General features: G+C 41.7%; 1 protein-coding gene and 1 long non-coding RNA gene across 5 annotated transcripts in view; one reads left to right on the forward strand and one right to left on the reverse strand.

Annotated features, from left to right (window-relative positions):
• Positions 1-3,932: 3,932 nt before the first annotated feature.
• Positions 3,933-27,214, reverse strand: part of SCML2 (Scm polycomb group protein like 2) — a 123,690-nt gene continuing 100,408 nt past the window's right edge. For all 4 annotated transcript variants that reach the window (XM_074967646.1, XM_074967654.1, XM_074967669.1 and 1 more), the window contains 5 exons: positions 24,929-25,111; positions 15,204-15,317; positions 9,231-9,512; positions 8,304-8,467; positions 3,933-5,528 (listed from right to left, as the gene is read on the reverse strand). In XM_074967646.1, coding sequence (XP_074823747.1) covers positions 5,403-5,528; positions 8,304-8,467; positions 9,231-9,512; positions 15,204-15,317; positions 24,929-25,111 — 869 coding nt within the window. In that variant the 3' untranslated portion in view covers positions 3,933-5,402. The remainder of the gene's footprint in view (positions 5,529-8,303; positions 8,468-9,230; positions 9,513-15,203; positions 15,318-24,928; positions 25,112-27,214) is intronic.
• On the forward strand, positions 18,451-20,624 carry LOC141996027 (uncharacterized). The gene is made up of 3 exons (XR_012641468.1): positions 18,451-18,522; positions 18,810-19,064; positions 20,167-20,624. It is a non-coding gene; the product is annotated as an uncharacterized LOC141996027 (long non-coding RNA).

Here is a 27,214-nt window from a genome sequence, read left to right on the forward strand (position 1 = left end):
ACCCTATGAAAGCATTTAAGAACCCCTGCTTAATACATTCAACCAAGTCATTCCACCCCCAAAAGAAAGAACACTCAAATAATCCCCTGCCAAATGGGCCAAAATCCTTAGGTTCTTACTCAAGCCTCCATCATACCTTTGCAGGAATAACACAGATAAAATAATTCCAGTAATCCTGTATAAGATTAGGTATCACATTAAGGAGCCTTCAAGCATGAATTTTGAACCTCCCATGCACCAATCTCAGCTCCAGCAAGATTAGCATGGCTTCCAGGGAGCTTTTGTTTATAAATAATTGGGGCGGGGTGGGGGGAGCAGTGTTTTTTAATGCCATGAGCATTCAAGGTGAGATATTCCTGAGCAAATATCTCCTTCTCCCATGAGTAAATAATGAAGTGCCCTTATTAAAAACTACCCTCCTCCCCCCAGTATTCATCCAAATCAGAGTTTATAGAATGTGCTGCTAGTTTTGGTCTATTCCAGCAAAGTACTGTAATAGTTTACAGCTATTTGTAATGAATGTGTTGCAGTTGTAACCAGGTTTCAGAGTAACAGCCGTGTTAGTCTGTATTCACAAAAAAGAAAAGGAATACTTGTGGCACCTTAGAGACTAACCAATTTATTTGAGCATAAGCTTTCGTGAGCTACAGCTCTCTTCATTGGATGCATACTGTGGAAAGTGTAGAAGATCTTTTTATATACACACAAAGCATGAAAAAATACCTCCTCCCACCCCACTCTCCTGCTGGTAATAGTTTATCTAAAGTGACCACTCTCCTTACAATGTGTATGATAATCAAGGTGGGCCATTTCCAGCACAAATCCAGGGTTTTACAAGAATGTCTGAGGAGGGGGGGGGAGGGTAGGAAAAAACAAGGGGAAATAGGTTACCTTGCATAATGACTTAGCCACTCCCAGTCTCTATTCAAGCCTAAGTTAATTGTATCAAATTTACAAATGAATTCCAATTCGACTGTTTCTCGCTGGAGTCTGGATTTGAAGTTTTTTTGTTGTAATATAGCAACTTTCATGCCTGTAATCGCGTGACCAGAGAGATTGAAGTGTTCTCCGACTGGTTTATGAATGTTATAATTCTTGACATCTGATTTGTGTCCATTTATTCTTTTACGTAGAGACTGTCCAGTTTGACCAATGTACATGGCAGAGGGGCATTGCTGGCACATGATGGCATATATCACATTGGTGGATGTGCAGGTGAACGAGCCTCTGATAATGTGGCTGATGTTATTAGGCCCTGTGATGGTGTCCCCTGAATAGATATGTGGGCACAGTTGGCAACGGGCTTTGTTGCAAGGATAGGTTCCTGAGTTAGTGGTTCTGTTGTGTGGTGTGTGGTTGCAGGTGAGTATTTGCTTCAGGTTGGGGGGCTGTCTGTAGGCAAGGACTGGCCTGTCTCCCAAGATCTGTGAGAGTGATGGGTCGTCCTTCAGGATAGGTTGTAGATCCTGGATGATGCGTTGGAGAGGTTTTAGTTGGGGGCTGAAGGTGACGGCTAGTGGCGTTCTGTTATTTTCTTTGTGAGGCCTACTACACCCACTACAGGACAGCTTATGCTCAAATAAATTGGTTAGTCTCTAAGGTGCCACAAGTCCTCCTTTTCTAGTTGTAACCAGGTCAATCACAACGCTTGATAAGCCTTGTCTTAGATAACTCCTTAGCTTCTAGTATCAGGGGGTAGCCGTGTTAGTCTGTATCCACAAAAACAACAAGGAGTCTTTAACGTGCCACCAGACTCCTTGTTGTTTTTCCTTAGTTTCTGTTACACCACATCACTATTCTGCTATGAGAGTTACAAGACTAGTTAGAGACGCTATTGTAAAAAAATAAATAAATAAAAATCAATCCCTAAACTTAATGTCAAGGGGTTAATTTTTAATTTTAGGTTAAATAAATTTTTACCTAGTCCTATATAAAACTTATATTGCTGCCTTATAACAGCAAGAGGAACTAGAAAAGAAAGTATAGAAACAATCAGCTGCAAAACCATGCTAGCAGCAGAGAACACATTTCATGTATACGCTACCTTTTTGCATGTAATCAATATATTTTGAGAGACTGAATTCAAACCACCTCTTGATTATTTTAACTGGATCCCAACTTCTGCAGTTTTCCTCTCCATGTTTTGCTTTGAAGTTACTAGTCGCTTGATTAAGTTACTTCTAAATTGCAAGCTGATTGTTCAGTGCTGGCATCAGAACAATAGACTTCTGTGTAACAGCATTACTGTGTAACAGTAATGAAATCTGAAGTACATTAATTTGTAACTGAGGTCTATGTTAGTTGATATTAAAACATTTGACTTAAATACTTCGGTCTTTGCTTAGACACAGGACACAAGTATTGGGCAGTGTGTACTGGAAGAACAATGAGCCAGATTCAGAAGTGATGAACACCCACAATTTAATAGAAGCCCTTGGGAGCAGTGGTGATCAAACTGAGCCCCACCAGAATACATACCAAATGCAACCCTTTTGAATTTAATAGATCCCTGTGGAAACCACAGCCACAACCAAATCCATGTTCAGTCACTTGAAACTCAAAGGATAGAATCTGGTTTAATTTATGTATGCAGTCTGTCTGTATGTTTTTTAACTGCATTTTTAAGCATGACCCAGATTCTGGTATATATTTATAAACAACATGAAACACGTATAAATCCAAAGGATTCTTATAAAATGCACTTGGTGTACCAGTTATGAACCACATTTTATCAAGGCAGCCATTAAGGAAAACAGTCTACTCTACACATCTCACCATTCAACATTTTGGAAAGAAAAAAAATAGTGACTGATCATACAAGAGGTTCGTAGAGGTCTCCTGTCCTTTTCAAATTAATGGATATTTGTGTGGAAATTTTGTGAATCATACGAGCAGCAAGATACTGTATACACTACAGCTATAGAGTGTCACAAATATTTCAAAAACACAGATCCATCTAAGTTCATATATTAATTGCTTTTGATAAGCAGATGTTGCAAGGTTATATTCCTGTAATAAAAAAAAACTTTACATCAGAAGTTTACATGAACTGCCAAGTTCTGCAAAATGCTGGATAATATAGCAAACTATGATGTCTGCACAAATGTTAGTTGAAGTAGGAGTACATATACAATGTCAAACAAAATGGACAATTACAACACTGAACAAATTTTTTTTAATTATTTTAGATAAGACCATCCAGTTTAAAATAAACAATTAAAAATATAGTCTGTTACACTGCTTGGATCTCATGCTATAATACAATGTGAAAAACTCTAGTACTATGACATTCTAGCATTTCATGTGCATGTATGGGCACACAAACTTTGTACAAATATTTATACCACAGCCATGGAGTGTATGAAAAAGAGGCTAAAACCTCATTGTTCTATATGGATGTTGTAGAAAACAGACAACATAAACATCTTAATTTATACCAACTATTTGGACAATGCAATAATATCGTTTCAGACCAAATTACTTCCAATGCAATTTTATGAGAGAGTGTTATTACTCATTCACGTTAAAAATTCAGCATAATGCTTAATATATTGATGAAGTGTGGCATAAGCAATATAACACAAATATACTAGATATTTCTCCATCATTGTTTTGCCCTTTTCTAGATATAAAGCAGGCATGTGTGTACTGTCCATCTAAACACACATGTGCACAAAGGATATGTAAAGTAACCCAAACCACATAACCCTTAGTGTTAAATGTTTTGTGATAGCAGAGCAAAACAATCCTCAAAGACAAATGAACTTCTAAATTAAAATTGTGCTGTAGTTCTTTAAATGACTACTTGGAAAGCTGAGAACTACAAAATATGATTTTGCAGTATTTCTGCTAAAACCTGAGGAATATTAAGCTAGCAATAAGCAAGGCATTTTCAAACAAGAAATTTGTAAAAAATACACATTTTTTACTAGAAGCTTTCATATATAAAAAGACAATAAGAAATATAATAAAACCTATCCTTTTAGGACTACATCTTCCCTAGTAAATAGTTCTTTATTCTCACTTGCACTATTACATACAATACATTCGATTTCCTACACAGAAAATGTACATTCTTGTCCCTGATGTATATTTTATTGGCAGTGATAGCAAGCTGTTTTATTATCAACACTCACTTCTGTAGCTTATAAAAACAGCACCAAGTTTTATGCAAAACAAGAGTATTAGTATGAGTACCACTTCTTCATGACAAGTGAAATATTTAATTTAAAGAAGTCAAAAAACAAGAAACATCAGAACCAAAATGCATATTTCCAGAAACCATACCAGAATAAATGGCTCAGAGCTAAGTAATAAGTAACCGGGAGTTTTGCATAGTACAGGGCACTCTCCTGTTTGAATCCACCCATCCATTGATTGTTCCTTACCCTCCAGGAATGGAAAGCAAAGTGGACAAGTGCTAATGAATATAGAAGTACACAAAAAATTTACTGGTAAAAAAATTGAATTGTACAGTTTCTCATTATCTCTGTCACAGTGCAAAGTATATTTTAAACACATTTTTAAAAAACTGAATACATATGTACAGTATATATGTATGTATCACACTCGCACACACATATATATACACACATAAGCATGAATACAAATATCCATGCCAAGTTCAGCAAAAGGACGGAATGTTTAAAATGTGGGTCTTCTGTTCCACAGAAATCTGGAAGTCCATTCACCCCAGAACAGTTGGCTGTTTAAAATGGCCAAGAAAATGCCCCCTCCATGAAACAGAAATATTGCCTGCATAAATTGACAACATACTGTACATTTGTTCTCATAATTCATCAGAGAACTGATAACCACACTTTATAAAAGCTTATATTTGTATTAAAAACACACAGATCAAACAATTCATATGGCTATTCCCTTTATGGAAATCTGGATAGCATAATTCAGATGAATATTACTTTTCTGGAGCACCAGACAAAGAGTATTCACTAAAGAGATGAAGTTTACTGCTGCTTCTTTAAAATTTTCTTATAATGTAAAGTTGTACAGCCACCCCTGTAAAAGTGAACACCTGATGCAGATTTTTTCCTTTGGGATTAAGCTGTTTTGGTTCTGAATGTGAATGTGTCAGCTGAAGTCTGTAGCAGAGAATGGATTTCTCGGCACACTGTGTGAAGTTAGTACTCATGAAAGCATTGCTTTTTAAAAAACACACAACACCAATTGGCTTTCTGTGTGACGTTTCTAAAACAGTTGTTAGAATACCAGAATGTAACAGTCCTTTTCACTTGGTAGTAAATATTTTATCACATTTTGAGAGGAAACTTTTGCAAACTGAAGACTGTTTATGATGACAAAATATTCTTAAATAAAGAACATGCCTGTGAACCTGAGAGTTAAGTCCGATATGAATACGTACATTACATTGTCTCCACTGGCTAGTACTTTCCTTGTTTAAGTCTCTCAATATGGTAGCATAGCTTTAATGCTGGCCCCAACTTCAGTCCCATATATTTCATTATCATATCGCTCCTTAGTAACAGTAGTGCCTTTCCATCAATTTCCTACAGAAGGAATAAATACAACATACAACGGCTTTAACAGGTTACATGGTAAAATCAAAAAGTACATTGTATTAGTTTATACCATAGTAAAACTTAATGTAGAGTATATAAAACAGTAATTTACTATAATTTAATACCTCTGATGGCTAATAAAACCAAACTGATTTTTATTTAGACATTTAAGTGTTTTCTAAGGCACCTTTTGGTAGATATTTGAGATAATACACAAGTCAATAATAAAAGGCATTGGACAAAACCAGATACTGTAACCAAAATAAAGGTAACTTGGCCAAGAGAAAAATCCAGAAAGGAAGAGCTGCTAAAGAAGGGAGGCCTCTCTAGTCAAAGATGAAATGACCCAAACACTGAGGCCTTGCACTGAACCTTGAAAACAGCCGTAGGGAGACTCTGGCATGCACGCAGAGTCTTATATCCATGCCAAGTTCAGCAAAAGGACGGAATGTTTAAAATGTGGGTCTTCTGTTCCACAGAAATCTGGAAGTCCATTCACCCCAGAACAGTTGGCTGTTTAAAATGGCCAAGAAAATGCCCCCTCCATGAAACAGAAATATTGCCTGAGCCTTGAAAACAGCCGTAGGGAGACTCTGGCATGCATGCTATCTTGGGATATCAGAAAAGTTCTATCCTGGGGAGGAAGCATATGTGGTGTCTAAGTGGCCCACAGTTGTCCAAAGTCATGAATGAAGATCCCTCTGAAAGAGGAGGTTACTGGGAGGTTCTTCAAGGTGTGTGGTCCCTATCTGTATTCCACTATTCCGCACACCATGCTCTTGGAGCTGGAGAATTTGAAAGTAGCGTCCCTGGGTCTGTGCATGGGCCCCAGCTCATCTCCAACTGAGATGAGGCAGACTCACCGCCTCTCCAGTTCCTTCTCAATTACCATGAATCAGATAAGATTCAAAGCAGAGGGGCAGGAGGGCAAGAAGTGGAATACAGATAGGGACCTTAAATCTCGAAGATTTTCCAGTTGCAGGTAAATAACCCCCTCTTCTTCAAGTGATGGCCCCTATTGTATTCCACTATGGGTGACTGACAAGCAGTACCTAAGAAGGAGGAGGGTGCAAGGGTGTAGATAGCAGGGCTGAGCGGAGTACTGCCATCCCAAAGGAGGCATCAACAGAAGTGTCCTGCACCAGGGAATAATGTCTTGCAAATGTGTGAATGGAGCTCCATGTGGCTGCTTTACAGGTGTCCAAGAGGGCTGCCACCTGAAGAGATGCCATAGTTGTTCATTGTGTTCTGGCGGAATGAGCTCTTACTCCATTGGGGGAAGAGGGTGGGGCGTGGGTGGAGATTTGAAAATGGATGGAGTAGAATGCAGCCAGAGACCCATTTGGAGAGTCTCTGGGTGGAGATGGTGTGCCCTCTGACTCTTTCTGCTATAGCAGAGGTCCCCAAACGGTGGAGCGCACCCCCCTATAGGGGCATGGAGGAACATTCAGGGGGACACAGCTGGGGCCTGGGTCAGCCCTGATGGGGGGTGGGGAGGGAGCACCACCCAGCTCTGCTCCTGGCCCTGGCCCCACGCCCTGGCTGCTGGCCTTGGCCCCTGGCCGAGGCTCTGCTCCCAGCCCCGCCCCCACCGCCGGCCTCGCCCCCTTACCCCTGTCCACGCCCCCCGCTCCCAGAGCCGTGGACAGAAGGTAAAACATTTGGGGACCACTCTGCTATAGTGACAGACAGCCTCAGGGATTTCCTGTGTGGTTTTGTTCTCTGTAGGCAGAAAGCCAAGGCCTCCGAACATTGAGGAAGTGGAGTCTTCGTTCCTCTGAAGAGGTTTTGGAAAGAACACAGGTAAGTGAATGGACTGGTTAAGGTGAATTTCTAAAACTACCTTAGGGGTGAATTTGGGGGGGTAGATGTAAAGAAAGCATATCCATATGGAATACGTTGTATGGAGGCTCTGCCATCATCCCTCCCAATTTGCCAACTCTCTTGCTGAGGTGATGGCTACAAGAAAAACGACCTTCATGCAACAGAGTGACATGGAGCAAGTCGTTAAAGGCTCAAGTAAGGCCTTGTGAGTACTGAGAAAACAAGGTTCAGGTCCCACTGGGGCTGTAAGCTTGGCGTTTCCAGAATCTATTGGTCAGTGGATCTTTGAAAACCAAATAGCCCTGAGAAGGTGCATGGGATGTGCTGGTCGCCACCAAGTGGTCAAGCAAGGAGCTAATGGACAAACCTTATGTCTTCAAAGATAGGATAGAGTCCAAGGTGAGAGGAATAGCCATAGTCTTTGGGAAACACTCTTTGTTGTGCCCAAGAAGAGAAGTGCTTCCATTTAGCTAGGTAACATTTTCTAGTAGAGTCCTTTTTACTATTGGAGAGGATGTCTCGTATAGCTGTGGAGCATAAACATTCTAATGATGATGCCCATCCAAATATCATGCCCTGAGGTCGAGCGGACACAGATCAGGGTGCTTGATCCTGCCGTTCTACTGGGTCAAGAGCTCAGGGAAGGTGGGATAACATGCATAGGAGATTGGGAAAACAGAACTGCCCAGGCCAGAAGGCCAAGATTACACATTACTGAGTTGTGGAGTTCCCACTCCTGGTCGACTGTGAAATGTCTGCTGAGGAAATCTGCGAGCACATTTTGCTTCCCCAGAAGGTAGGCTGCCAACAGAGTGATCTGATTGCTGATGCACCACCTTTCGCTTCAAATTCAATAATAGCAGGGAAACTCTCAAAAACTTCCTCCACAGATTAGTACCGTGCTCAAGTCTAGCAGAATAGAAATAGAAAATATCATACGTGTCTCCTGAAGAGTTCTGCATGGGGTGCTAATGCCTGAGGATCAGCTTCTTTCACAAATTGCATTACTTCATCTATTGACCAGGTAGAAGGATCCTTATTTGGTACTCGTGAGGGTTCCCTTTTTAGTGCACTGAGATCAGGACCTGTTGTAGAACTTGCAGCTTAAATGTAAAACATTGGCAAAGGGAGAAATGTCATAAGTGTCAATGTAGTAAAAACACATCCTTGCAGACTCAAACGAAAGGAAAAATAAGACATTGTTAGTGTCCCGTATTAGTAGCAGTCCTCTCTCTTCTACCAGTGTATCAACCTGGCTAAGATCACTCAAATTCTTTTACAATTTATTAAAATGAAAAATATTTGATTTTCCTTCTAAAGAGTCACCGAGATGTTCTATTTGGGTCACAGCATGAATCTGTGTTCAGATGACTTCTACAACTGCAGATACACACAACGGTATAAGTGTTAGCACTATGTACCATCAGGGAGGGATCAGTTTGAGACATTTGGTTCCTAGCTCCCAAGACACCAACAGCTGGGAATGCTGTGCAGGAAGGGAAGGGAACCCCTCACTGCAAATTTCAGTGGTCCTTTGGCCAACTTGGCAGCAGTACTTGAGAAGCCGGAGAATGAGCTGTAACCAGCACTGCCCAGCCAGGCAGGCTGCAGAGTCTTTGATAACTAGCAGAGTAAAAAATCGTATGCAGGATTTCTCTGCCTTGTACAGTATTAGAGTTAAAAGCTTAAATTCTGTATTTTGAAATCACGCTAGATGGTCTGACATGTTTGCCTAAGTCTGACTCCTTATGTGAAGTCTTGGATGTCAAAGCAGTTTGCTTCATAATTCATAACCCACTGACTTTGCATACTGCTAAAAAGTAGTTAGCAATGCACACATTTTAAAAGGTTAAGTGTATGCCATACCTTCAATCCTCCTTTGCATTCGATTCCTATTGACTTCATAGTAACTGCTGTTCCCAGCAGAGCCTGATGACAGCCTGTGTAGGACTGGGGCTGAGTTTGAAGCAGCAGTCACTGGCTGAAGGGAATTTCTATAATATGCTGCATTCCCTGAGGTACGATATTCAGTGGAATTTCGGCAGGTTGGGCTTGCAGGATTTACTGAATTGAGAGCAGAATCCATAGAGTCCTCAGAAAATCGGTGTTCTTTGGCAGTGCCATGTTCTTCAGTTGGCAGTGTTTCTGCTACATAATATGAGTAACACAAATACCGATCTATTCAACATGTTAGATTTTTGTAACCTTGTTATTTAATTCTATGCTACTTATTTTTAACACTAACTACAACTTTTAAGCCTGTCAACAAGCTCCCCATAAAGCAAGCACCAAATACAACTAGCACCATTCTCCTTCTCTTATTTAAGTAAAAGTAGTCAGTAGGAAGTTCCTAAAATACATTTAAAGTTACAGCTGTTAAAAAACCTGATTATTATAGAGTTTGATGAGAGCTTGAAGGTCATTTTGGATCATACAAAACATATGAAATTTTCAATACTTCATTTCACTGTCATTTCATTCTATACAAAACAAAACTATATTATTAACAAAGGGGAAGAGTTGATTCTCTAAGAATTATCTGAAGGTAGTATCAATACATTTGCAGTTATAGGCATAGATATAATCACCAAGGAAGCATATCCACAGTTTAAACATTTTTTCTAAAGTGCAGCCATTAAGCCTGTGTTATGTTTATCCTGTAAGAGATTTTTAGTAGGAATAAAAGATAAACCCGCTGTGTAATATTTAATTTGCCTAGTCTAAGCAATACAGAGAACCATCAACTTCTAATTAGAAACAAGTGTGCAACTGTGTATCTATAGATCATACTATCTTCAGATACAGTGGCCCTCTTTATGAAGTCAACAGATTGCAAACCGTTGCCACAATTATTTCCTGTATTGAGGAAAATCCTGGTATTTCAGATACTGATGTGCTAATTATTAAGAAACACTGACCACTGTACTTCACTTACACGCAGGCAACTCTTCTCTGGATATGAAAATATAAATGAAACCAATTAAATACATTCTGGCTTAAGAAAGAGGTAACAACCCTTTGATAAAATTTGAAAAAGGAAGTGTTTATCAGCTAATCTCTAGTCTTTAAAACATATTCTCAAACTCCACTTCGATGCTTCCTAGGACTGAATGCAGAGCGTAGACATCTGCTTCAGAGTCAGCTAACGGTTGTTGCTATACAGCAACATAACAAAGTCCTTCCACCTGCCTATAGGGCTTGAGTGTTTGGTCTGTTTCAGTTTTTTTTAAAAATCACTGACTGTTGAAGACTAATAATAAAGTATGGCCCAGATTGGTCAATATGCTATTTGAGAAAAAAGAAATTAGTTGGCAAGAAATTGTTCCATTTTTTAGCAATAAATTTCTCTCTGCTCACATTACACAAATCTAGCACTGAGAAAGAAAAAAGAAAGGGAGTAATGATGGATTTGGAGAAAGATTGATAACTACTGTGAAATACGCTTCTAAAATGCATACTCTTTACTCTTCTAGTAATTGTAGCTTTTATTTATTTCCTGCTTCACGCAAACATCTGGAATTAAAAAGATGGTAAAAGAACCGTTTTCCTGAAAACTTGTGATGTTTTCACATTTGGCTTTAGAGGTCTACCATATGCCAGATGCTCTCTTTGTCAAAACTTGGCTTAGAGGTATTCTTGAGATCTGGAAGCACTTGGTTTATTTTAGCAGTGATTATTTTAACATAATCCTGAAGGAAAATAAGAAATAAGAAATTTTCTCTATGGTTTAAGCAATTAATTAATAAATCCTTCTTGCTGACGTAACCCAATTGCAAAATGAAGAAAGAAGGGTTTCAAGGGCTGTGTATTTGGTTACTTCTACTTAGAATACCACCTTTCTGTGACAAATATTGAGTAAAACTGGTTCAGGCCTTGAAAGCTTAGACTTTCCAGAACTGGCCTAGAAGGAAAACTATTACTGTGCAAGAGATTAAAAAGTCTGCTCGACATGCATCTATATCAAAAGGTGAAAACATCCTCCTTTTGGCTACTGAGGCCTGCATATAATTAAAAAAAAAAAAATCAGAGGACTTGAAAAAAACAAGAGAAGCTAGAAAATGAGAACATTGCTGGAAATTTCAGTATGGGAAGTAAAAAAAAGGGAGGAATCATAAATGAATCTATAAATGCTGAATAGAAGAGTTTGAGAATCAACTGCAGATATAAATCTCAGGATTTTTGGTTTCTAGAATAAATTAACTGGAGGGGATACACTGCAATAGGGATTAATGTCTGGAACCGTTTGGTTTAACCAGCATACAATTTCTAGTGCCTTAGAAAGGGTCCATTTTATTGCAAGGAAGCAGAGGACCCCGTTAGGAAAAAAATAATTTTTTTACTTGACACACTAAGGAAGCAGAAAGATTGTCAGGGTGCATAATGTTACACGAGACTCATATTTTACTTATCCAGATTATGCAGCCTTATCTCTGAAGTCAGAGACCTTGGAGATAATGGTGGTCTCTGAGGCGAAGACTTCTTTAAGACATCTTCATGAAATTCTGAGACAGAAGATTTTCTTCTTTTCAAGATATTAGGGATTTGAAAATCTCCTGAAATAGGCCTTGGATTCACATATGAAAGGTAGGAAAGTTCACAGAACTCAGAATTTAAGGCCTGAAGTGCCACCAGATCATCTAGTCTGACGTCCCATGTATCACAGGCCACCAACACCACCCAGTACCCACACACTAAACCCAACAACCAAAATTAGTCCAAAGTATTACAGCCTACAGGAGACTAAACTATTATGTGCCAGAGGGAGAGGCAGGAGGTACACCAACGGCCTTGCAATGGCAAGGAATGGATTGAGAGAGAGATACCCAGGTGATCCCGGCTTGCTGACAGGAAGGCAAGCCCTTGCCCCCAGATCATTGCCAATCTGACCTGGGGGAAATTAATTCCTGACCCCAAATATGGCAATCAGTTAGACTCTGAGTATGTGGGCAAGAGTTAGCCAGCCCAGCACCTCAGAGAGAGAGAAAGAATGCTCTGTACCATCCTAGCGCACCAGCCCACCCCATCCAGAGTCCCACCTCAAGCCATGGCCATCTCTGATGCTTCTGAGGAAGGAGACAAAACAATCCAGAGTACACTGGGGCAAAAAAATCTCTTCCTGACCCCTGCAGGTGACCATCTAATACACGGAAGCATGAGATTATAGGGATATAAAACATAAACTGGTAATAGCCTGTGGGGACACCTGAAACATTTGTATAACCGGGCATTCAGATAAACAGAAGTGTTATTTTGAGCTGGATTCCTGCTGCAGGCTGGAAGGCAGTAAAGGTCTGGGTACAGCTGGGAAGCGAGGGGGCTGAAGAGCCACGCAGGGGTACTGTTTTGCCCAACTGGGTGCTGTTGTTGCCCTTCCTAGATTATCTTTAATCTTTTCCCCATGCTCACTCCATAGCAACCCAACCTCATCCATCCTTATTCACTTCTAATTTATATAACTAAAAAACCTCTGGTTATTTATTTTAATTTTCTGAGCAAGAGCTAATTAAGCTAGATCTAGCAATTTTCACTTTATTCCTACATTTTTAACCTCCAAGAGATAGCTGTCTATGCTAATCAATCCCCTTTTTCATTCCCTGTAGGCTCTCTGCTTATTCCTAATAACCTTTTTGGGATGGTTTCTCATCCAGTTGGTCTGGAGGCTTTCCGTACAAGATTTTTCCCCTTGCTTGGGATGCAAACTGAGTACAGTTTTTGCATATTTGTTTAAAGAAATTCCAAGCCTCCACTACTTTTAGATTCTTGAACTCACCAGTACAGTTTATATTGTTAACTAAATTTCCTTATTTCTCCAAATCTGCCTTTTTGAAATAAGCCATAGTTGATGACCTGGCTTTGATTATTTCTCCATTTAATTTAAACTGAATCAACTCATGATCACTCAATCCCAGGGTGATATAACCAGCTCAGAATAATCCTTTTTAAATCAAGATCCCCTTGTTCAACCAGCAGGCTGTCACTTTTCAGTGAATCTGGGATGCTGTAATAGCCCCACTTTAAGGAGACCTTATCTAACCAGCAGTCATTTGGTCTGAGATCTGAGTCAGTTCTGGTATTTGATAGAATGGCCAAGACGACTTTAACTGATATTTTGAATATCTGAAATAAGCTATGGAGAGAAGCCACAGACATGAGGTTTTCTTAAGTCTTGTTGGAAGTTCTACTTCCGAATCCTTGGTGTTTGGAGCAGGCTATTGACAAACAAGGAAAGAGTCCTTATGGTTGAGCATAACAGAGGCCTATGTCTTAGCCTGAAGATCCTTCACAAGAATTTGAAACATCTTTTAGATCCTCTGGGAATTGGGAGCAAAAGTCAAAGGTTCTTCTTAATACAGGATTAGAGTGATGTATTTGGCTACAGTAGTTAGCCACTTAGGTTGCAGCTTTTTTCCATTATCCTCCATGGCTGCAAAGAGGAAACTGTCATCTAGCAGAACAGATAGCAGAAATATCCCTGAGCAGATTAGAAAGAAAAAGTGTTGCTAAAAGAAGATCCTTTCCAACAGATATTCTTGGTCTTTCTTGCTTAACCAGCCCATGAGTGAGAGATCTGAAATTACCTCCAAGTTTTCAGTAGACGACGCTGCCCTAAAAGGCTGAGTGGGAGACATACAACGCTGGAGAATATTTTGCCTCTTCAAACACATAAAAACCTTATTGAAAACTTATCAAAATGTTTGAAGACAACACAAATTCTGACCCGTAAATATGGCAACATTTATTTTCCCTACAGATTTTTTTTTTTGGGAAATCCAGGAAACCATACTGTATAATAAATGAACTACTGGTTCTTAAAACTTCCTTGTACTATGTAGTTATTAGACCTATATATTGAATAGGAACAGGAAAGTGATCAAGCTTATTTTGAGTGCACAAGATTCCTTACTGGATACTGCAGCTAACTGGCCTATATTTGAATCATACATTTTGGTTTGCTCCAGTTTGAGCAACCGTATTTTAGTACAGCTTAGGGTACTAAGCCATGTGTTATATTTATTCATGGACATACCCAGACTCCTCTAAGTCCATGTCCATTAGAAACGTCTGACTCAATTCCACAGATTTATTGTATGTATAAAATAGTATCTCCTTTTTAAATCAACTCTAACTTCGCTACCAATTTCTATGTCCCCTGCTTCTGTTATTAGACTAGATGAAAAGGAATGACTGATCTGTCTTAAATAAGACAAGCATTTATCCTAATCTCCTCTTGCTTTCTAAATATAGTATAATGGCTCCATCTGCAGAGGAGCAGAGATCTCACTGAAGCTAGTGGGAGCTGCAGGAGCTCAGAACCTCTCAAAAGTCAGGTCACAAATCTCTAATTGACTCTCATAATCAACCCTTGCAAATCTCCTGCCATCCTCACTGTCCTTTTCTGAACTCAAGTTGGGCTACCAACAGAGGGTGCAATACTCTAGCGGTGCAGAGAGTATGAGTATTTTACACAGTTCTTATAGTAGCTTATTTTCTATCCCATTATAATGGGATGTAGCAGCCTACTGGCTTTTTAGTAAGCTGTTGCACATTAAACAGACAGCTTCATTCATCAACGGTCTGCGGTGAATCTTTAAACCCTTTCCCAAAAAAGAGCTAGTTGTGTTAGAGGCCAAAGCTCCCTTTAGTTCTCCCAATGTGCAATATTTGTGCCCATTCACCAATAATTACTTATACGCCCCCCTTCCCCACTGTGACTATGCATTCTGTCAACAGCTGATGGCTAAGGCTAGACAAAATTAATTGTACTTGTTTCTCTTTTATTTGAAATACTCTGAACACAAATAACCCTCCCACAAACTGCAACAAATACACTTAAGTTACCTTCAGATGGGTGAGCGTCAGGTCTGGGGAGTTTAGGAGAGAGAGGGGCAGTGTAGGGCGGAGAATCCTGAGAATATCGTTTAGTACTTCTGTTTTCTGATATTTCCTCTTTTGCTGTCAATAGAAAAGTTACAGTCTTTCATTTCAGAACTAATAAAATTGTTGGGGGAAAGAGGAAAGAGACAAAAGTGAGGTGAATGTGTGCTGTACTCACTTACTGGATTTTAATTCGCTCCCCATATTGTGTGTCTTGTAATGGCTGTAACACAACTCAGACAGTGCTACCTTATACCATTCTTAAACATTACCCACAAGTCTTCAGTGATATCATCTTTCACTATTAGCTTAACCTTATCAGGCAGGCTCAGTTATCACCCCACAAACTTTCAGGGCTAAAATATAGTTGGGTTAGACAGTTATACCCAAGTTGCCTTGAGCTGACTTCACCCTGAAGAGAGTTCAAAACAGCACTTCTCGCTTGACAGACAAGATAAGAGAAGCTTAATGGCATATCACATCTATTTTTCCTCCTTATTAACCAAATCTACAAAAAATCTACAGCCAGATTACAGCTTGTTTTAACTAGCAGCTCCATAGGAGGAAAAAAACACTACTGACTTCCAAAGGAGCACACAGGAACACTGCAGCTTCTATACAGCCCTCCACATTTCTCCCCTAATAAGAATCTTTTGAGACTACAGCCACGTCAAATATTTGCCGTTATGAGCTAGTGGATTGAGCACTGGACTGTGAGACTCAGGAGACTTGGGTTCTATTCCCAACTCTGCCACTGACCTGCTGGGTGACCTGGGGTAAGTCACTTTTCCCATCTGTAAAATGGAGATAACGTTACTGACCTCCTTTGTAAAGTGCTTTGAGATCCACTGTTGTTGTTATATATCACAAATATTTCTAGCAGAAGTATAGCTGCCATCTAACTAAAAATCAAGAGCTACAGGAATAGGGTAAAAACAGTTACTAACCTTTCTGTAACTGTTGTTCTTTGAGATGTGTTGCTCATGTCCATTCCAAGTTAGGCGTGCATGCATCGCATGCACTGTTGCCAGAGATTCTTCCCTCAGTGGTATCTGTCAGGCTGGTTCTAGCACCCTCTGGGGTTGCACGCTCATGCACCGATATAAGAAGCCTGGCCAGCCCCGCATCCTCACAGTTCCTTTTTGCCAGCTAACTCTGACAGAGGGGCAAGAGGGTGGGTCGTGGAATGGACATGAACTACACGTATTGAAGAAAAACAGTTATGGAAAGGTTAGTAACTGTTTTTTTCTTCTTCTTCGAGTGCTTGCTTGCTTCGAATGCTTGTTCATTCCATGTTAAATGAATCCCAAGCAGTACCCAAGGAAGTGGGGTCAGAGTTCACAGACATGTGGCTCACAACACTGCTCTATCAAACTTGGTATCATGTCTAGTCTGCAGGGTGATGGCACAGTGGGAGGAGAAGGTATGTAGATGACCAGGTCGCTGCTCTGCAGATGTCTTGGACTGGGACCCGGGCCAGAAACGCTGCTGATGAAGCCTGAACTCTCGTCAAATGGGATGTCAAGATGGCAGGAGGTGGGATGCCGGCCTGCTCATAGCACTTACAAATGCAAAAAATGATCCAGGATGAAATTCTCTGAGCAGAAACCGGTAGGTCATCCTGCCTGCTACTGCCACAAAGATCTGCATGGATTTATGGAATGGCTTCATCCTCTCAATGTAGAGGGCCAGGGCACACTGTTAGGATATAGATATTCAGGCCTGTCTGTAAAGGCCTGTACTTTAAGAATTTAGGGGTATTCTTATCACTTCGCTAGTTCTAGAAGTATAAAAGAAAGAATCAAAATCACTGTCTGCTGGTGTAAGGGCCTTCTCTTGCTGTGACAGTTTGAGGCCCTGTTCTTAGGCTAAGGCCTTTGGCTAAGCAGCAGGGGCAGCCATAAGCTGGGAAGTGACCAGTCACATCCTCACATTCCAAACTAGTCACATTGAAAGAAGGTGCTATTGGGCTGTTAGGAATACAATCCTGTCCTGATAATTCCTATCACCTCCAGAGAAAGGGAAGTGCCTAGAAAATGTAAAAGGAAACAGCATCCTGTCTGGCAAGAACTCACTTATCAATACTGGGATGTGAAATCCTCACTTCTGTATTGTTTTGTCATTATAGTTCCCACTTTGCTATTGTTTGTCTGTATAATCTCTGTCTGGTTCTGTGATTGTTCCTGTCTGCTGTATAATTAATTTTGCTGGGTGTAAACTAATTAAGGTGGTGGGATATAATTGGTTACGTAATCATGTTACAATATGTTAGGATTGGTTAGTTAAATTTCAGGAAAATGATTGGTTAAGGTATAGCTAAGCAGAACTGAAGTTTTACTATATAATCTGTAGTCAATGAGGAAGTGAGTGGGCCTTGGTGGGAGGGGGTGGGTGTGTGTGAGGGAGAGATGGGAACAGGGTATGGGGGTGGAGAAATTGGAACCATGTTTTGCTAAAGGGAGAAATGGGAACAGGGAATGAGGGTAAGGAAACTGGAATCCTGTTTGGCTAAAGGGAGAAATGGGAACAGGGACACAGGTGTAAGGCTCTGTGGTGTCAGAGCTGGGAAGGAGGATACTAAGGAAGGAAACTGGAATCATGCTTGCTGGAAGTTCACCCCAATAAACATCGAATTGTTTGCACCTTTGGACTTCGGGTATTGTTGCTCTCTGTTCATGCGAGAAGAACCAGGGAAGTAAGTGGGTGAAGGAATAAGCCCCCTAACACACACCTGTGTGTGATGCTTCTCCTCCAAATTCTTGTGCAGTTTTTGGAAGAAAACTGGCAGGAAAAAACCTGATTACCATGAAACTGTGAGACCACCTTTGGGAGGAATGCTGTGAGGGGGCATATTTGAAGCTGGTCCTTAAAGAACATAGTACACAGGCATTCTGACACAAGGACTCAGATTTCTGAGACCCTCCTGGCCGAGGTAATCACTACCAGGAAGGTGACCTTTCAGGAGATACATAAGAGGGCACAATGCTAGCGGCTCAATGGGAGGGTTTGTGAGTCTTGACAGGACCAGGTTTAGGTCCCATGAGGGAATGGGTTTGCGAGTTTGAGGGTAAAGTCTCTCTTATCCCTTGTGGGAGAAGACCAACTTTCTGTCCATCAGAGGGTGGAAGCCTGAGATTGCTGCTAGATGCACCTTGATCGATGAAATGGCTAGGCCCTATTGTTTCAGATGGAGCAGGTACTCCAGCACAAACTGGAGGGGTGATCGAGTTGGTGAGAGGCCTCACTGGGATGACCACTCCGAGAAACGCTTCCATGTGGTGAAGTAAGTCGCTTTAGCAGATGGTTTCCTACTACCTAGCAAGACCTAGTGGACTTGTTCTGAACAAGCTAGCTCCGCCGGATTCAACCATGGAGCTTCCATGCTGTCAGGTGGTGGGTCTTGAGGTTCAGGTGGGGTAGACGGCCCTGATCTTGCAAGATCAGGTCCCTGAAGGGTGGGAGTGGTAATGGGGCTGCTACTGTCAGATCCACTAGCCTGCCGAACCAGTTTTGACACGACCATGCAGGGGCTATAAGAATAACTCTTACTTTGTCTCGCCTTACTTTCAGTAGGACCTTGTGTACAAGAGGAATGAGGGAAACTAGTAGAACAGGTGCTTTGTCCACGGGAGTAGGAAGGCATCTGTGAACGAGCCCAGGCTGGAACCACATAGTGAGCAAAATTGCTGACATGAACAGGTCTACAAGGGGAAACTTCCATCTCTGAAAGATGGATCTTGCTGTGTTGAGGCAAAGGGACCACTTATGGTGAGAAGAGAAAGACCTGCTTAAGTGATCTGCCAGAGCGTTCTGGGCTCCCGGAAGGTAAGAAGCTTTGAGGCGGATGAAGTGCTTCCCTCAGAAGTCCCACAGGTGAAAGACCTCTTGGCACAAGGTGGACAAGCATGTTCCTCCCTGCCTGTTGATGTAAAACATGGCTGTTGTGTTGTCCATGAGTAGTCGCACTACTTCGCCTGCGATCTGTGGTAGAAACACCTGGCATGCTAGGCGGACCATTCTGAGCTCTCTGACCTTTATATGCAAGGAGACCTCCTCCTGGGACCACAGGGCTTGAGTCCTGAGGTACTTGAGGTGAGCCCCGCACCTAGATTAGATGCGACCAAGATTAGGGATACTGATGGCTGGGGAGTGACAAAGGGAATGTCTGCCCTCACCAACTGGAGATTCCTTCAGGAGTTGAGGGAAGCGAGGACTGGGGTGGGAACTGTAAGCACTCAGTCCAAGTGGCGACAGCTCAGTGAGTACACTGAGACCAGCCAAGCTTCAAGGGGAGGATGGTAGTGGACCTGATTTATGATGAATTTGAGGAGCCTCCTGTGGCACCAGAAAAGACATGTGGAAACAGGCATCTTTTCAAGTCGAGGGCGGTGTACCAATCCCCTGGATCCAGGGAGGGAATAATGGAGGCCAGGGAGATCATTCAGAACCTCAGCTTCTTGAAATAACTGTTGAGGCGACACAGGTCTAGGATGGGTTAGAGACGCCCTTTGGGACTAGGAAATAACAGGAGTAAAACCCTTTTCCTCTCAAATTCTAAGGTGCATCCTCCACAGCCCCTACCCGAAGGAGTGCTTGCATCTCCTGGAGTAGAAGTTGTTCGTAAAAAGAGCCCCTGAAGAGAGACTGGGATGGGGGAGTAGGGTGGAAGAAAACTGAAGGATGTAACCTTTCTCCACCATACTCAGCACCAAGCGGTCCAAGGTGATGAGGGACCACACCAGGCTGAAGTGGAAGAATTGGTCTGAAAACAAAAGGGGGGGCAGGATCTGGTATGGGAACTGATATAACACCCTTGAGCGCCTCTTCAAAAGTGGGGACTTCTGGGTATTTGTGTGAACCTGGAGCAAGGTTGAGGTGGAAGGAGAGGTTGCCTGCGCCTATAACACCTGTTCTGTTTCTTAAATAGGTCTTGGTGAAGTGGCAGAGCCAAGAAGCGGGCTGGCTGTTGAAGTCTGAAGTGCTTCCTTGAAGATACCGGGACAGAAAGGCCGTGGGACCTGAGAGTGGCCCTAGAATCTTTCAGGCCAGGGAGTTTTGTATCCATTATTCTGGAGAAGAGAGAGGTTCCCTCAAATGGAAGATCTTGAATGGACAGCTGAACCTCCAGTGGTTGTCTTGAGGATTGGAACAAAGAGCATCTTCACATGACCACCGCAGATGCCATTGTTCTAGCAACCGTGTCAACTGCGTCTGGGGCCGCTTGGAGGGAAGCCCTGGCTATAGTTTTCCCTTCCTCAACCAGAGCGGAGAAATCCTGTTTGGACTCCTGGGGCAGCAAGTCCTTGAATTTTGACACTGGTCTCAGATGTTATAGTCATACCTCCAACGCAAGGCCTGCTGGTTGGAGATGAAGAGCTGTAACCCACAAGTAGAATAAATCTTTCTACCAAACAGGTAAAGCTTCTGAGTCCTTTGTGGGTGGCGGCTTGCAGCCCTTGCCTGTCTCTTTCATTAGCTGCTGCAACCACAAGGGACCCGGGAGGGGGATGGGAATATAGGTATTCATACCCCTCGGTGGGAACAAAGTACTTTTTCTCTGCCTTTTTTGAAGTGGGGGAGCAGAGAGGATGGGACCTGCCACAGGTATGTGACTGGACCCACAACAGCCTCATTGAGGGGTAGGGCCACTTTTGACAGGGCTGCCGCAACCAAGATGTTGATCATGCTGTGTGAGGACTCTTTAAGCACTTTCACCTCCAGCCCTTTTCAATAGCTCCTGGTGAGCTCTAAAGTCGTCCTGTGGTGCAGAGCCGCTCGGCCCCGACACAGCTTCATCTCGGGAAGAAGAGGCAGCAGCCTGTACTGGCAGGAGCCTTCCTCTTCTTCTTCTGCACCGACCATGTCACGCAGCCCCAAGTCCTAAGTATGAATACCGGGCTTGGTACCAGAGTCCGTGTCAGGTGGGGTGGCAGAGGGGACCTTCTCTTGGACGCCGCCAAGTACGAACAGCTGGAAAGCAGTCCCTGTACTGAGGGGAAACCCCACGAATGCCAAAAAGGCCGCTGGACCTGCATAGGCTGCTGTTCATCAGGCCAGGCTCCTGGAGGGGGCCTCACATCAGGATCTGATAGAACATAATTCGGGTACTGGTATTGGCCCCTTGGTTGGGTGCACGACTCCACCTCCGACTCTGAGAATGAGTCAGCTTGCGGGGACGGTACCCCTCACCTCTCTCAGCCAATGCCGAGGGTCTGGGGAATGGTGCTATGGCTGGGAAGACTTCGCCGACATCAGCAGGGTCGGTTTTCCTCTGGTCAGTACCAGTGGACCCGATGCTGGATAAGACCTTGGGGCAACATGCTCCCTACTGCTTGACGACCTTGCCAGTGCTGGAACTTACCCCGCAAGAGTGGGTGATACCAAGAGAGCCATCTGGTCCCCTGGCTGTTGCAAACACCTCCGGGGTGGATGACACCACTATTCCTTTGACACCACGATGATCCTCCGGTGTTGATGGGTGGTCCTGCACCAGACTCAACAGCACCTGCCAGAAGGGTGGAGTCAAAAGTGCTGTTTGCAGAGCAGGGATAGAGGAGTGGTCCAACACAGGTCTCAGTCTGCTGCACTCGCCAGGCTTATCCTTACTCAGTTCTAGGGAGCATCCCCTCTTCGACCGCTGTTTCTTGTGTTTCTTCCTTGGCACCAGTGAAGGGGAACAATGCTGAGAGACCCATGCCGCCGGAGAAGCACTCCGAACCAATGCCGAGGTACTGGGTGCAGAGTCTGACCGGCTTGGCTCCAATGCCAGTCTGAGTGCAGGTTCCATCAGGATGGACCTTAGCCTAGCCTCCCTGTCCTTTTTCATATGAGGCTTGAACTGGCAGCAGATCTGGCTATGCTCTTGCATGTGAGCCTTCCCTAGACACTTTGGACAGCTACAGTGGGGGCTGCTCATCGGCCTGGGCTTCCTGCAGGAGGCAGAGGATTTGAAGCTTGGAGACTGGGGCATGCCTGACCCTATGGGCAGAGGATGCCCCTCTATGCTAAATATGGGGGGGGGGCCCTAACCATATACACTAATAGTAAAAGAAATAAAATGAAGATAACTAAACTTGTGAAAAAAAAGGAGGAAATAACAGAACCACTGACTGAACACACTGCCGGGACAAAATAATTTGTTCCCGTAATCGCACTGTTAAACAGAATACCAATTGAAATTTGTTACATAATTTGGATGTTTTTCTACATTTTAAAATATATTGATTTCAATTACAACACAGAATACAAAGTATACAGTGCTCACTTTATATTATTTTTATTACGAATATTTGCACTGTAAAAATGATAAACAAAAGAAATAGTATTTTTCAATTCACCTCATACAAGTACTATAGTGCAACCTCTTTATTGTGAAAGTGCAACTTACAAATTTAGATTTTTTTTGTTACATAACTGCACTCAAAAACAAAACAACGTAAAACTTTAGAGCCTACAAGTCCACTCAGTCCTACTTCTTGTTCAGCTAATTGCGAAGACAAACAAGTTTGTTTACATTTACAGGCAATACCACAGCCCGCTTCTTATTTATAATGTCACCTGAAAGTGAAAACAGGCTTTCACATGGCACTTTTGTAGTTAGCGCTGCAGGGTATTTATGTGCTAGATATGCTAAATGTTCATATGCCCCTTCGTGCTTCGGCCACCATTCCAGAGGACATATTTCAATGCTGATGATGCTCGTTAAAAAAAAACTGTGTGTTAATTAAATTTGTGACTGAACTCGGAGGAGGAGAATTGTATATCTCCTGTTCTGTTTTACCTGCATTCTGCCATATATTTCATGTTATGGCAATCTCGGATCATGATCCAGCACGTTCGTTTTAAGAACACTTACACAGCAGATTTGACTAAATGCAAAGAAGGTACCATGTGAGATTTCTAAAAATAACCACAGCACTCGACCAAAGGTTTTAAGAATCTGAAATGCTGTCCAAAATCTGAGAGGGACGAGGTGTACAGCATGCTTTCTGAAGTCTTAAAAGAGCAACGATCCGATGTGGAAACTACAGAACCCGAACCACCAAAAAAGAAAATCAACCTTCTGCTGGTAGCATCTGACTCATGATAATGAAAATGAACATGGGTTGGTCTGCTCTGCTTTGGATCATTATCGAGCAGAACCTGTCATCAGCATGGACGCATGTCCTCTGGAATGGTGGTTGAAGCATGAAGGGACATATGAATCTGGCACGTAAATATGTTGTGATGCCGGCTACAACAGTGCCATGCGAACACCTATTCTCACTTTCAGATGACAATGTGAACAAGAAGCAGGCAGCATTATCTCCTGCAAATTGTAACCAAACTTGTTTGTCTGAACGATTGGCTGAAGTAGGACTGAGTGTACTGGTAGGCTCTGAAGTTTTACATTGTTTTATTTTTGAAGCAGTTATTTTTTGTATATAATTCTACATTTGTAAGTCCAACTTTCACGATAGAGACTGTACTACAGTACTTGTATTAGGTGAATTGAAAAATACTATTTCTTTTGTTTTTTTTACAGTGCAAATATTTTTAATAAAAAATAAATATAAAGTGAGCACTGTATACTTTGTATTCTGTGTTGTAACTGAAATAAAAATATTTGAAAATGTAGAAAACATCCAAAAATATTTATATAAATAGCATTCTATTATTGTTTTACAGTGCAATTAATCGCAATTAATTTTTTTTAATTGCTTGACAGCCCTACTAAACATCTTTAACATTAATGCTTTTAGTTTCAGAGGGTGACCTTCATTATGAGAGAGAGATATTTTTTTCTACATCATTTTCTGGTCTTACTCCTTTAGTTTTAGGATTATTTCATTTCAACTCTCACTTCTTCAGTTTTCTATAGAATTATCTTAGTCTCACTATGGGCTAAGTCCCGGGTACTACTGACACTGTAGTCAGCAGCTGGGTGCAGAAGGAGACCACAGGGGTACCATGCTTGTCCTTGCAATCAAGGTAAGGGGTGCTGTTTTGGGTGGGGTGCTGTGTTCTCCACTTGCAGAAATGGGTTCCTCATTTCCTAAACCACTACAGCCAGCCATCTATAAATCCTGGTTTCTCTCCCTACCTATGATAGACTCTACGTAGTCTCAACACCTTTGAAATGGTCACAGAAGGGAAAAAGAGAAAATCAGGATGAAGCATCTTTCAGTTGGGTAGAGGGGGGCTGCATTGAGTCTTATAGGGCAAACTTCTTTTAGGCAGTTAACTATATTTTGCTGCTGTGACTTAAATATATTTTACTACATGCATAAATCAAGCAGATTAAATGTAAAGTTTAAACTAGATCTTCTGCAGCATCACAGTGGGATGTATACATTTTCTTGTTTGCCTAAAGAAAAGAAATTGCCTAACAATACGGTGGAATCTCCTTCCTTAGAAGTTTTTAAGGTCAGGCTTGACAAAGCCCTGGCTGGGATGACTTAGTAGGGGATCGGTCCTGCTCTGAGCAGGGGGTTGGACTAGATGACCTCCTGAGGTCCCTTCCATCCCTGATATTCTATGATTCTACAGTTTTTCCACATGTGGTATAAATAACCCCATCACACAAGGACTAATTTTACTAAGAACCACAAAGTACTCATTTCAATCAATTCAAGTTGTAGGAGGACTGATCAAAAAATGAATTGCACAAAATAACCATACACCCCAAAACATGTATAATTTAGTATTACCTGGTTTGTTCCTATCATATTCCGTAGGACTATGTGCACTCCCCATATAAGGGCTGAAGGGCTGGCTACTAAAAAGATTATCACACTGCAGACTGTGGCAGAGCTTCTCCAAGAAACGCAGGACAAACGATGCACTATTTACAGAAGGAAGATTGATGGCGTGTTTCTCCCCGTCAAAGGCGGCTGTGAGTAAGAAGATGATGTCAGACACCATCCAAACACCAGGAAGTAGAGTACAACACCACCACTAACTAAAATATAATACATCTTGCTTTGATTAAAACAGTGTAGAGGTAAAAAAAAAGAGGTAAACAATTGTTCTGGTATCTTATTAGACTATTTAGCAAATTTACCTTCAAAATGACAGATTCTGATCTCAGTTACATCTGTGTAAATTCAGATTAGCTCCCCTGATAGAAATTAAACATTGTCTGTGTTATTTGCTTATTGAACAGCTGGAAATAAAACAGAAGAAAACTTTTATAGTACTTGGGGGCTTTCGAGGGACCTGATTTGTTAACATGAACTGCTCATACTCGTCTGTTGCAGACTGTCACCTGTTACAATTACAGTGATGGCTGGAATAACTGGTTTGCCATTTTAAGAAGCTGTGTTATTCAACATTATAGAACCCATTCCAGCAATCGTTGTGCAGGTCAAGCTCCTATTTATTTAAGTAGGAACTCAGCCAATGTGAGGACACCAAAAACAGATAGTTTATTACATGCATCTTAGACAACACGAAGGGTGATATGCTTATACTTTATTTTATATGTTACATAAGAATGGCCATACTGGGTCAGACCAAAGGTCCATCTAGCCCAGACTCCTGTCTTCCAACAGTGGCCAACCCCAGGTGCCCCAGAGGGAATGAACCGAACAGGTAATCATCAAGTGATCCATCCCCTGTCGCCCATTCCCAGCTTCTGGCAAACAGAGGCTAGGGACACCATCCCTGCACATTCTGGCTAATAGCTATTGATGGGCTTATCCTCCATAAACTTATCTTGTTCTTTTTTGAACCCTGTTATAATCTTGACCTTCACACCATCTTCTGGCAAGGAGTTGCACAGATTGACTGTGTGTTGTGTGAAAAAATACTTCCTTTTGTATGTTTTAAACCTGCTGCCTATTAATTTCATTTGGTGACCCCTAGTTCTTGTGTTATGAGAAGGAGTAAGTAACACTTCCTTATTTACTTTCTCCACATCAGTCATGATTTTAGAGCCCTCTAGCATATCCCCCCTTAGTTGTCTCTTTTCCAAGCTGAAAAGTCCCAGTCCTATTAATCTCTCCTGATATGGCAGCTGTTCCATACCCCTAATCATTTTTGTTGCCCTTTTCTGAGCCTTTTCCAATTCCAAAGTATCTTTTTTGAGATGGGGCCACCACATCCGAATGCTGTATTCAAGAAGTGGGCGTACCATGGATTTATAGAGAGGCAATATGATATTTTCTGTCTTATTATCTATCCCTTTCTTAATGATGCCCAACATTCTGTTCGGTTTTTTGACTGCCACTGCACACTGAGTGGATGTTTTCAGAGAACTATCCACAAGGACTCCAAGATCTCTTTCTTCAGTGATAATAGCTAATTTAGACCCCATCAGTTGGGACTATGTTTTCCAGTATGCATTACTTTGCATTTATCAACACTGAATTTCATCTGCCATTTTGTTGCCCAGTCACCCAGTTTTGTGAGATCCCTTTGTAGCTCTTCGCAGTCTGCTTGGGACTTAACTATCTTGAGTAGTTTTGTATAATCTACTAATTTGTCACCTCACTATTTACCTTTTTCCGTATCATTTATGAATATGTTGAATAGGACTGGTCCCAGTACAGACCCCTTGGGAACACCACTATTTACCTCTCTCTGTTCTGAAAACTGACCATTTTTTCCTACCCTTTGTTTCCTGTCTTTTAACCAGTTAACAATCCATGAGAGGACCTTCCCTCTTATCCCATGACAGCTTGTTGTATTAAAAGCATTGATAGGAATTAAAATGTTTTAGGGAAAAGCCAAGCATCATCTTCTGGCAAATAGTGAGATGAAAAAAGTTAAGACACTAATTCCAGGCCTATAGATGAGCAATTCTCATTGCATTAGCTTTGTTCTTTCTAACTAGAAATAATGTATAATGTAACACATCACAAATCTAACAGGTAACAAACATGTAATTTTTGTTAAATTAGAAGAAGTTGCTATGAATGTTAAATTTGCTTTTCCTGCTCAAAAGTACGATTTGGGTGCATGCAAGAGTTTAGTATGAGGGTTTCCCTACAAAA

The sequence above is a fragment of the Natator depressus genome, chromosome 1 (genome assembly GCF_965152275.1).
Source record: "Natator depressus isolate rNatDep1 chromosome 1, rNatDep2.hap1, whole genome shotgun sequence".
Classification (NCBI taxonomy): domain Eukaryota; kingdom Metazoa; phylum Chordata; order Testudines; family Cheloniidae; genus Natator; species Natator depressus.